The 11,769-nt window shown below is 37.8% G+C and overlaps 1 protein-coding gene across 1 annotated transcript in view; it reads right to left on the reverse strand.

Annotated features, from left to right (window-relative positions):
* The window catches only part of LOC149819791 (cellulose synthase A catalytic subunit 4 [UDP-forming]-like), a 32,612-nt gene extending 26,510 nt beyond the window's left edge, over positions 1–6,102 (reverse strand). The window contains exons 1-7 of the mRNA XM_089983491.1: positions 5,916–6,102; positions 5,502–5,590; positions 5,291–5,342; positions 5,018–5,156; positions 4,518–4,784; positions 3,810–4,155; positions 3,555–3,692 (exon numbers count right to left, since the gene is read on the reverse strand). Of these exons, the coding sequence (XP_089839617.1) occupies positions 3,555–3,692; positions 3,810–4,155; positions 4,518–4,784; positions 5,018–5,156; positions 5,291–5,342; positions 5,502–5,590; positions 5,916–6,102 (1,218 nt within the window). The remainder of the gene's footprint in view (positions 1–3,554; positions 3,693–3,809; positions 4,156–4,517; positions 4,785–5,017; positions 5,157–5,290; positions 5,343–5,501; positions 5,591–5,915) is intronic.
* Between the last annotated feature and the right edge of the window lie 5,667 nt (positions 6,103–11,769).

Genomic DNA, 11,769 nt, shown 5'->3' on the forward strand with positions numbered 1-11,769 from the left:
AGAAACGGTTTTAGGAGTGCAATTGAAAATTTCAGTGAACCTAGTGGGTCCAGTTCAACAAATGATGAAAACCTAAGAAGAACTGAGAGAAGTAGAAAGATGCCTTCTAGGTTTATTTCATATGATTTGTTTACTCCTGAATATAGAGTCTGCCTTAGCGCCATTCATTCCTATATAAAACTCAGAAACTTCGAAGAAGCCAAAAAGAATGATGAATGGCTGAAAGCAATGGAATGTGAGCTTTCAGCTTTCAACAGGGCAAAGACTTGGGAGTTCCAAGATCTTCTTAAGGGTAAGAAAGCAATAGGGTGTAGATGAGTATTGAAGGTAAAAACTAAGAGCGATGGATCTCTTGAGAGATATAAGGCTCGATTAGTTGTAAAGGGATATAGTCAAGAATACAGAATTGACTATGAAAAAACTTTTGTCCCTATGGCCCAAATGATCATTGTCTGATGTCTCATTACTGTTGCCTCAATCAACAAATGAAACATCTATCAAATGGATGTTAAAAACGTTTTTCTTAATGGTGATCTGAATGAAGAGGTATATATGGATGGTCCACTAGGAATGGAGACTCCCAAAGAGAAAGTGTTTTGCCTTCGAAAAACACTTTATGGTTTAAAACAAGCCCTCAAAGCTTGGTTTAAAACAAACCGTAATATTAGAAAATGGTTTTTCTTCATGTTTCACTAACACTGTCTTATTTGTTAGAAAACCAATGCAGAGACTGTCATTCTGTTCTTATATGTGGATGATATGCTTATAACCGGAAGTGATTCTAAAGGGGTTAAAAGCATAAAATCAATTTTGAAGGATAGGTTCGAAATGTCTGATTTGGGATTTCTAACTTATTTTTTGGATATTGAAGTAGCATACTCTCATAGAGGGTATTTTTTATCTCAAACTAAGTTTGCCTCTGAGATTATTGACAGGTCAGGTATTACGGATGATAAGGTTTGTGAAACTCCTGCTATAGTAGGAGCCAAAATAAAGATTGATGATGGTATTCCTCTCTCTGATCCCACCCCCTACAGACAATTTGTGGGATCTTTGATGTATCTGAGTATTACTAGACCAGATATCTCTCATGTAGTTCATACTGCAAGTCAGTTCCAATATGCACCAACATCAGTTCATATGAGTGTCATCTTGCGGATTGTGAGATACATAAAGGGCACACTAAACAAGGGAGTATTCTTATCCTTTTCTTCTGAATTAAAATTATTTTTTTATATTGACTCTAATTGGGGAGGTGACCCAAATAACCGTCACTCCACCACTGGTTTTTGTATGTTTTTAGGAGACTCGCTGATTTCCTGGAGATGTAAGAAGCAACAAAAAGTGTCTCTATCCTCAACAGAAGCTAAATATCGTGTCATGGCGACTACTACCATAGAAATTGTATGGATTCATCAGCTATTAGAAGACATGGGGATCTCAATAGAAGGGCCCACCAAGTTATGCTGTGATAACAAAAGTGCAATATATATTGCCAAAAATCATACTTTTCATGAGCGGACTAAACACATTGAGATGGACTGTCACTATGTTCGAGAAGCGTATCTGAAAGGAGTTATAGATCTTCCATATGTAACTTCAGAATATCAGTTGACAAATTTCTTCACCAAAGCCTTGTGTGCTCCGTGGTTCAATTTTCTCCTTGGCAAACTTTCGGTCATCTTGCCCTAAGTTTGAGGGGGGTGTTAAATTGTAATTCATAAGACAATGTATTAGTTATAGGGGTATTTTAGTTCTTTCTACATTTTACACATATTCATGTTTTTTAATATGATTGTAATTCCTCCTTTTTATTTTTTCTTATTTTTGTAAATTTTTTATTTTTTATTTTTGTTTTTTTATGTAATATTTCTGTACACAGTCAGTGGTTGACAGTATACAGTTTAAAAAAGATAGACGTTGGGTTGATTCCCAACGTCTCTAATAAGAGCCGTTAGGAATAGCCCAACGACTCTTTAAGTATGCTTATAAATAAGGGCTATGTGAGCCCATCGCAAGTATGTATTACAGTAAGGAGTTGTCTCCTTAAGCTTATAAACACTGTGCATTTATTGCACTTCTTTTGCGGTGTAAAACTTATAAACACTGTGCATTTATTTTGTGTCTTGAGTATTTGAAGTATCAAGTTATTTGAAAACTTGATTGTTTGCAAGGATTCTTCACACATACATGTGTTGTATCTGTGTCATATCAACACTGGTACTAGGGTACTTTGGTATGAGTAGGGGTGCACAACGAATCGATGTAGCCCGGGCTCAGCTTGTTTAAGCTCGACTTGATCTCATGTGTAAAAATAAAAGAGCCGAGCTTGAACACAAGTCCAAGCCCGGTCTACATAAACGAGCCGAGCTTGATCAAGTTGTTGAAATCGATTAAGCTCGAGTAGGCTCACATAAATCGTATATACAATATGTGTTTGCCAAAAATTTAAAAAAAAAAAGCTAATCTTTCTTTAATGGGTAGGGTGTTAAACTCTTTCTCAAAAAGGTGCCAGGATCGAACCTCACATTTTTTAACTTTCATGTTTTGTGATAATCTAGCCATTTCTTCATATGTGTATCTTTTTTTGAGTTATAGTAGACAATAAAGACATTTTTTCACCTTTCGGAGAGGTAGGGGATTGAATCCGGCCTCTTCACAAATGTAAATAGTAAAAAAAAAAATTGAACTATGGTCAAGCCCAGTTTGGCTCCAGCTTGGAACCGAGCTGAGTCTGGGCAAGGCGGTTCAACCTCGGCTCCGACCTTGAGCCAAGCTTGAACAAAGAAATTTCTAAGCGAGCCGAGTTCGAACAGCCCAGGCTCGGCTCGAACTCGGCTTGGGTGCACCCCTAGGTATGGGTCAACTGGGTTTTAGACTTGACTCAAACCATTTCATCCATTTTATGATCCAGTAATGTGCAGTCAATACTTGTGATCAAAAGCGTTCACTATTTAATTTTACCTTTTTGCTATTAATTATTGGTTAATTATAGATCTTTCACATGTTTTAAACTTTTAGTTCATAATTGGCAGCCTACAACTTCATATGTAGGGTATTTTGTAAAATGCAATACAGTTGTGCATTATTCTATGTACTTTGTGTGTATGTGTATAGCCGTATCCCCATACCCATCCTTTAGAACCATGTTGTATCCTTCGTGGTTGTGTCATACCCCATACCCACACCCATACTCTGCGACATAAACCTAGAAAGATGACCTTCGGAGAAGTTCTCATAAACATGGTAGAATTAGTGACCTCGAAGGAATACCCATCATATCACTTTCCATTCAATACTGGCCTCCATAGCTATCTGGATTAGAGCATAAAAATTTTCAGCATTCCATTTAAATATTGCAAAATGCCAGTGACAGTAAAAAAAGGGATGAAAACCTTCCGGAACTATATCTTGGTACACAAGCACAAGCTGGGAAGTTGTGCTTTAATCTGCATCTTCCAAATTAAGCTTTAGATGATTCCTAAGTAGGCTAAGTGAAGATTTGCAAAACTAAGCATGTTGAAAATCCTTGGTACAACAAGCAAGCAATCTACCTGAATCATGCCCGGATGATCCCTGGGATTGTTCCCCGGCCAAGGTGTTCCATCTTGCATCATCCAGCCTTCATCAGGAATTTTCTGAGCCTTAGCTACCAATGCATTTATTGTAACTTTGTATTCTTCATAGTCTCGCTGAAAAAAGAAAAGAACCCAAATGTAGTTAGTTATGGCCAGTTACTGAACATCGGAGAATGGCTTTATTTGCATCATAATTTTCCTGTAAAAAGCATGAAAAAATTAAATACTTACTTTCATTGCCCTGCGCGCCTTGACAAAAGAAGGTTGCACTTTATCCTTTAAATAATCAATTTTCTGTGAAAAATAAAATTCAGGTGCCCGAGGCTCTATAGAGTACTTCTTACAAAATGGGACCCATTTTCTTGCAAATTCTGCTGTTTCTGAGAGTGCTTCAAATGTGAGCATGGCTGCACCATCATCCGAAACATAGCAAGAGACTTTATCAACAGGGTAATCAACAGCAAGGATGGAAAGCACAGTGTTTGCTGTGACTAGTGGTGGCTCTTTTAATGGATCAACAGTGCTAACAAAAAAGTCCACAGCAGCAAGATCACAGTTTTCACCTTCTCTCTCATACCTGAAAATAAGTTAACAATAACCATATAAAAAATCCAGCTAAACATTTGTATGTTTCTACTGTCACACCTTAGGCAATTACGTATAATCCAAGGTACAACTAGTAACAGTTATAGTATAATTCCTACAAATTTTAATGAATAACCTAATAAAACTCTTATACTCTCTTCTGATTTTAGATAGTAACAACCATCGCAAATTAAATGTGCAATTTCTCCATTGCATTTCAAATATTTTGTATGAAGTTATGAACAGCTCATACAAAAAGGTTCACCGTGGCCTTGAGGTAAGATGCATGAGAAAAAGCTTCAACCCACTATTCAGATATTTGTGCCATTTTTTTTTCTGCAGATTCAAGCATACCTTAATGATAATCTGTCAATATATGTCTCCCTCTCAATTGGGGACCATTTGGGAAATTGGTCCAACACCCAAGAAATGGCAAACCAGATTTCGCAAATAATTGAAGTGAGCCAGAGACCGTAAGAGCTATCAACGGGGTTGGTTACTCTATACTGGAAGAAGAATCCAAGAACCAACAACCTCATAACAATGACAAATCTGTAGGGTGTAAGCTTGTTTTTGGAAATCAGAACAGTTCTTGAAAGTGGCTCTTGAGCTTCTTCAATCCTGCACACAAACATCATAACTTTTTGTAAATAATAATCAACAATGTTCATTAATGCATTCGCATGGCTTATAAATTGTGAGGCTTATCATCTTGGATTATAATAGGACTACAAATGATGTTGTTGTTCCATGCCGACTGCAGATAACTGCAATAATGTGTCTTTAATGACAATCACAATTAAAAGCTAAGTTAAAAAAAAATCACCCAAAGAGAAAAAGGTTAAGAAAATTACCCCTCATCATTCATATGCTGCTCAGGTGGAGATTGAGGTTCTCTTGCCACACTAGCAGGCTTTTTCTTCCTACTCTTATTATCTTTCCAGCTCTCAATTCTGCTCCTCACTAGTGGGTTTTCATAACCACTATTTGACTCTATCAAAACGAATCATGTAGATCAAACAAGAAAAAATTAATGATACGAGCATTTAGGTAGAAATAAGATTATAATTTTGTCAATAGACTACAATTGACGTATAAATGAGAAACTACCAGGAGAAAACCATTACCAATTTCAGTGGCAGATGGACTATTCATTTGCCTACTGTGACCTTCTTGATCCTGTGAATTAAAGTCACAACAAAAAACTCTTACTTTGAAATTAAATGTTAATGAAAAATCGAATTCAATAATTATCAGGATGCAAATCTCCCTTTCTACTGCTAACACAAGAACCCCGACAGTAAACCTAGTTTGCAAATCACACTTCAAAATAAGCACCTCTGGTTCTCGGAGATGAGCGCCTAATTTTGATCCTTTGCCGGATTTGTCCTTCTCATCCTCATTTTCAATCTCCAATGCAACGTCTTCTGCAATTTTTCCCACTATTTCTATCAGACACGGATCATGAGAGTGCCTAACCCGGCAAGATCAGTTGATGGTCAGTAACAGTTAACACAAAGCCATTACATGCACCAGTTGTGCACAATCCCCACAAATCGCAATCTGTGATCAATCTCATAAGCAGCACAACGTAATCTGTTTTTTCACAAAATTCTATACATGGGTGTTGGCTAACTACATTCCATTTTGAGATTTCTCCGTAAGGGTGATCCGTAAATTCATCCAATTTCGAGATTTCACTATATTGGTGTTCACTAATTGCATTCAAGTTTCTAGATTTTGGCTACAAACCTTCGAGAAAAGAATACGGTGAGCCGCATTGCAAGCAGGTTCGTCCTCCATCGGCTTTCGATTCGTGGTATATGCAGGAACGGCAGATGGGGAAATTGCACTCTCTGCAGGCGGTAAAGACGCCCCCATCCAGCGAGAACCCCACCGGCTCGCCACAGACGTTGCAGGAAGGAACCCTCGACTCCATCGTTGTCGTCTCGGATCCCCTCTCGTGATAGGGGTGGGGTAGGGGGCAACTGCCCCTGCTTCTCCATTCCCACCCTTAAAAGAGGCGTTAGGTGTGGAGATCGGAAGTTGGGCTTTTGCTTTCAGGGTGCAACTCACGGAGAGAGAGAGAGAGAGAGAGAGATTTGAAAGTACAACGGTTAGTTTGGTGGGAAGGAAGGAATTGTGTTGCTTTCTCTTGTCTGTATTTTTTCATCATTTTTAAATAATATGTTTTTTTGGTCGGCAAGCTGGGGACCTGGGGTTAGGCAGCAAATATCTCTTAAGCCCATGCGGCAAAGGGATTCGAACCTGGGCCTTCAACTTGGCACAGGACCCCGCTTACAACATGGGATACACCTCGGTGGTATTTGTTTTTTAAATAATATTGGGTTGCTTGATTTCTCAGCAACATAACACGGGACCCCGCTTACCAACGACACTTTACCTTTTTGTTGTTTTGTGAATAAACTTAAAAAAAAAAAAAAACTTATAATCAGCTATGTATGATAACAAGCTTACCTTTTTTTTTATTACGTTTAACCTCCTGTGTTTTTCATTGTTGTGCCACATGCATTCTTGGTCTTACAAATTAACCCTCGTCTTGTTGAATGAAATGCATGGAATGAAATAATTTACGGAAGGCACCTAGATTATTAGCTATTTATAAAACAGTCACCTAACAATTTGATTTTGGATTATTGCACCAATTTTATCTGCGTTTCCAAAACGGTATGAGGTATACGGGGAATAAAAACCTACCACGCCTACCCTCTAAGAAACCTACGATATGTGATCTATGTGTTTGTTTTTTATAGGAATTAGTTCTTAGAGTATTTGATTCCGATGCATGGATAGATTTTGGTACGGTTTCAAAAAACAACGGCCTGTAATTTTTATAAATTTTTTAGGCTTCAAATACCATTTTTTCATCCAAAATGCATGATCCGAGTGTCAATTTATTGTAAATCAATCATGCTGAACAAATGTCAAATTTTCAAAAAAATACCAAAAATCCGATAAAATATTTCTTAGTGGGTAAGTTTGGTAGGTTTTCATTTCCCTGAGGTATAAAATGTCACACTTTGTGTGTGCGCTTGAGGTGCAATGTGGCATTTTGTGTGTGCTTAAGGCGGCACTTTGATGGTGTGCTTGAGGCGCAATGTGTCTCTTTGATGGTGCACTTGTGGCACAATGTAGTGCACTTGAGGCACAATGTGGTGCTTCGTGTGTGCATTTGAGGCACGATGTAGCACTTCATGTGTGCACTTGGGGTACAATGTGACACTTCATGTGTGCACTTAAGGTGCTTAAGGCACAATATGGTGTTTTGATGGCGCACTTGAAGTGTTTGAGGTGCGATGTGACTCTTTGATGGTGTATTTGAGGCACAATGTGTTGCTTTGATGGCGCACTTTGCATGCTCGCAGCGGTACGAGGTGCATGTGAGGTATCGAGATCCATTTTGATCGAACCTTAATATTTGATCAAGCCTTTTTTATTTTTCATTTATCGATTGATTTGGTGGTTTGGATGACTTCAAAAGGCATTTATATGGTATTTGTGGGGCTTGTGACTCTTGGACTATTTTGGAGGTCTTTGACCGTTGGTCAAAGGTAGGTGATCGATTAAGATCATTTTCGTTCAATTTTCAAACAGTTAGATTTATGGCCTTTAATTTCATTTATCACAAAAATTGTATTGGCCTTCTAAAAGCCTATAAATATCTTCATTTTTGTCTTTTGGATTATAACTCCGCCTGTGTATAACTGTTTAGTTATGCACTGTCGGTCCCAAGCCCGGATAAAGGAGGAGGGTTGTGGTAGGCCTGTGACAGCCAGCATAAAAACTTAGTCATACCCTATGAATATGAACCAATATGAGAATTCCGTTGGAGTGTTCTCTACTGAGCATCGCGTTGTACTCTATAGGCCCGGAGGCAGTGATAAATGGGCAAGGGTTGCTAGATCGTCGCCCAGAAGCGACGCGTCACACCGGCGCCCAGGTGTGGTGTCAAATAGGCAAGGGTTCCCTCACTTTGTTGGATGGGTGGGGGTAAAGAGAAGTTAGTCCAAGACCATAAAATTAGGTTAGCCACTTGGAACATAGGGTCTTTAATTGGTAAGTTGTTAGAGTTAGTAAATGTTATGTGTAGGAGAAAGATTGATATTTTATGTCTATAAGAGACCAAATGGGTAGGTGAGAAAGCAAAAGTGATAGAACTTTGGGGATATAAGATTTGGTATACAGGAATAAATAGGAATAAGAATGGAGTAGGGATTGTTACGAGTCGTGAGTTTATAGATAATGTAGTTGAGATCCATACGAAGAGTGATAGGATTTTACTTATTAAATTAGTATTAGGTACATATATTATTAATATTATTAGTGTTTATGCACCTCAAGTAGGTTTAGATGATTCCATTAAGCATCAATTTTTTGAAGATTTAGATGAAGTAGTACAAGGGATATCTTATAGAGAAAGGCTTTTCATCGGCGGTGACCTTAATGGGCATGTATGCATTAGTAGGAATGGATTTGAAAGTATCCATGGAGGCTCTGGCATAGGAGAAAGAAACGAAAGTTGAGAAAGAATTTTATATTTTGGTTTGCCTATGATATGATCTTAGCAAACACTTGGTTTAGGAAGAGGGAGTCTCACCTAGTAACATTTAAAAGTGGGGTTAATACGAGTCCGATAGATTTTTTCCTATTTAGAAAGAGATATAGGGGTTGTTGCATCGATTGTAAGGTTATATCGGAAGAAAGTGTAGCTACACAACATAGAGTCTTAGTTTAGATCTTAGAATTAGACAATGCCGCAAAAAGGATAGACATATGATAGATCCTAGAATGGGCACTGAAAGGAGCTAAACAAGGAATGTTTATAGAGCGGGTAGTTAAGGAAGTTGATTGGTGTCTCGAGGAGGATTCAGAATGAATGTGGAATAAGATAGTGGGTGGCATGAGAAAGGTGGCTAAGGAGGTATTGGGTGAGTCTAAAGGCGGTGCACCGCTAGGTAAGGATACATCGTCATGGAATGAGGATGTCAAATTAGCTATTAAGGTTAAAAGAAGGTGTTATAGAAATCTAAGTAAGAGTCGTGATAATGAGAATTTGGAGAAGTATATGATAGCAAAGAAGAAAGCTAAAAAAGTAGTTTGGAACGCGAGGGATAAGGTATATAAGGAGGTTTATGACAAGTTGGATACCAAAGAGGGCGAAAAGGATATTTATAGGCTTGCAAAGATGAGAGATAGGAAATCGAGGGATTTGGGTATGATTAGATGTATCAAAGATGAAACACAAAGGGTTTTAGTCAAAGATGAGGAGATTAAGGAGAGATGGAAAGATTATTTTGATAAGCTATTTAATGGAAGTTATGCTCAGGATCTTGGAAACTTCTCCATTCCTTTTCATGAGATGAATCGTGACTTCATACGCAAGATTCAAAAGAAAGGAATTGCAGAGGCTTTGAAGAAAATAAAATCAAGAAGGGTAGTTGGCCCAGATGGTATACCTATCGAGGCTTGAAAATGCTTGGGTGAGACAGGTTTAGAAAGGTTGACAAATCTTTTTAACAAGATTTGACGGACAAATAAGATGACTAATAAGTGGAGGAAAAGTACTTTGGTGTCTCTATATAAGAATAAGGGTGATATACAAGATTGCACAAACTATCGTGGTATAAAACTCATGAGTCATACTATGAAACTTTGGGAGAGGGTGATTGAGTCTAGGTTGAAGGTTGTCATGATATCAGAGAATCAATTTGGTTTTATGCCTGGAAGTTCAACTATGAAAGCTTTACATATTTTTAGACAACTTATTGAGAGAAATAGAGAGAGGAACAAAGATTTGCATATGGTTTTTATTGATTTGGAGAAGACATACGATAAAGTACTTAGGGACTTTCTCTGGTGGACAATGATGAAGAAAGATGTTTCTCTCAAGTATATTAGTATAATTAAAGATATGTATGAAGGAGTAGTAACCAATGCCCACACTCGTGGAGGGGTGACAACCAATTTTCCTATAACGGTTGGGTTACATCAAGGATTTGCTTTAAGCCCTTTCCTATTTGCTATAGTGATGGATGAGCTTACGAGACCAATTCAAGAAAATGTGCCGTGGTGTATGTTGTTTGTTGATGATATTGTTTTGATTGATGAGTCTAGAGCTGGGGTTAATGCTAAGTTAGAATTATGAAGACAGACATTGAAAGCAATAGATTTTAAGTTGAGTAAGAGTAAGACAGAATACATGGAATGCCGATTTAGTAAGCAACAAAGTAGTGATGGGAGTGTAGTGAAGCTTGGTGAGCAAAAAATATCGGTGGATGATTGTTTCAAATATTTGGGATCTATCATTCAAAAGTATGGAGAAATTGATGGAGATGTAAATCATAGGATAAAGGTTAGGTGGATGAAATGGAAGAGTGCAACTGGAGTGTTGTGCGATTGTATAATGTCATTGCGGTTGAAGGAAAGGTTTTATACGACGACTATTAGGCCCGCTTTACTATATGGTACAAAATGTTGGGCTGCAAAGAGACATCATATTCAAAAAATGAGTGTAGTTGAGATGCGTATGCTGAGATGGATGTGTGGAAATACAATAAAAGATAAGATTCGGAACAAGGAGATACGTAAGAAGGTAAGTGTTGCACCCATTGAAAATAAGATGAGAGAGAATCGTTTACGGTGGTTTGGACATATTCAGCGAAGGCCTAATGATGCTCCAGTTAGAAGGATGGAGAAATGGGAAAATATATTAGTTAAAAGAGGTCGGGGTAGGCCTAGGAAGACATGGATGGAGGTGATAAGAAAGGATATGAATGCTTTGAACCTCACCGAGGACTTGGCATTAGATAAAAATGATTGGAGGAGAAGGATTCATGTGGAAGACCCAGAATGATTTTCTTTTTTGGTTCATATCGCCGACCCCAATTGTTTTGGGATGAAGGCGTAGTTGTTGTTGTTTGTTTTGTCTTTTGGATTATCAATTTTTCTGATTCTCAAAACTCTCTCTTTTTATTCTTTTACTCTCGCTTGTCTTACGAAAGTTCATGTATAGGAGAGGTTACCTTATCTTGCAAAGAAGTGACACACTTGAGCTCTGAGCCTAGTTGTATCATTGAAACTCAGTCACCAATAAATCTTTTTCGCATCTTCAAAAATCTCAAAGTGAGGCGATTAACGTTATAAAGATAGCAATCTTAAGAACGTAACTCTAGACTTAGGATCTTATTTTTCATAAATCTTGTTTTTGTCATTGCTTGTTCCAATAGTTTGGACCCTATTAATGCTAGTATCAAGGTGAAAGCTCCTGATCATAAGAGGGACTTTGTCAATATAAAACAGAAAGCTTTTAGCCCCATCCTATGAATATGTGTCATAAAGATATGGTATGACTAGGGATGCAATCACATTTGAAGCGACTCTCATGTGATTCCATGGAATATGTGATTTGAAATCATGAATTCAAATCACGATTCCGTCTCACGTGATTCCAATTCACATGAGATGCACCAAACATAATGAAACAGAGACCTTCATGTAATCAATTGGATCCAAGAAGCTTATCAGGTTGGTGTGCTAATTATTCATAATCTCTATTTAGTTGTATTTGGTCAGACCAGCCAAGTCT

The sequence above is a fragment of the Nuphar pumila genome, chromosome 12 (assembly GCF_984573655.1).
Source record: "Nuphar pumila chromosome 12, dmNupPumi1.hap1.1, whole genome shotgun sequence".
In the NCBI taxonomy this organism is placed as follows: domain Eukaryota; kingdom Viridiplantae; phylum Streptophyta; class Magnoliopsida; order Nymphaeales; family Nymphaeaceae; genus Nuphar; species Nuphar pumila.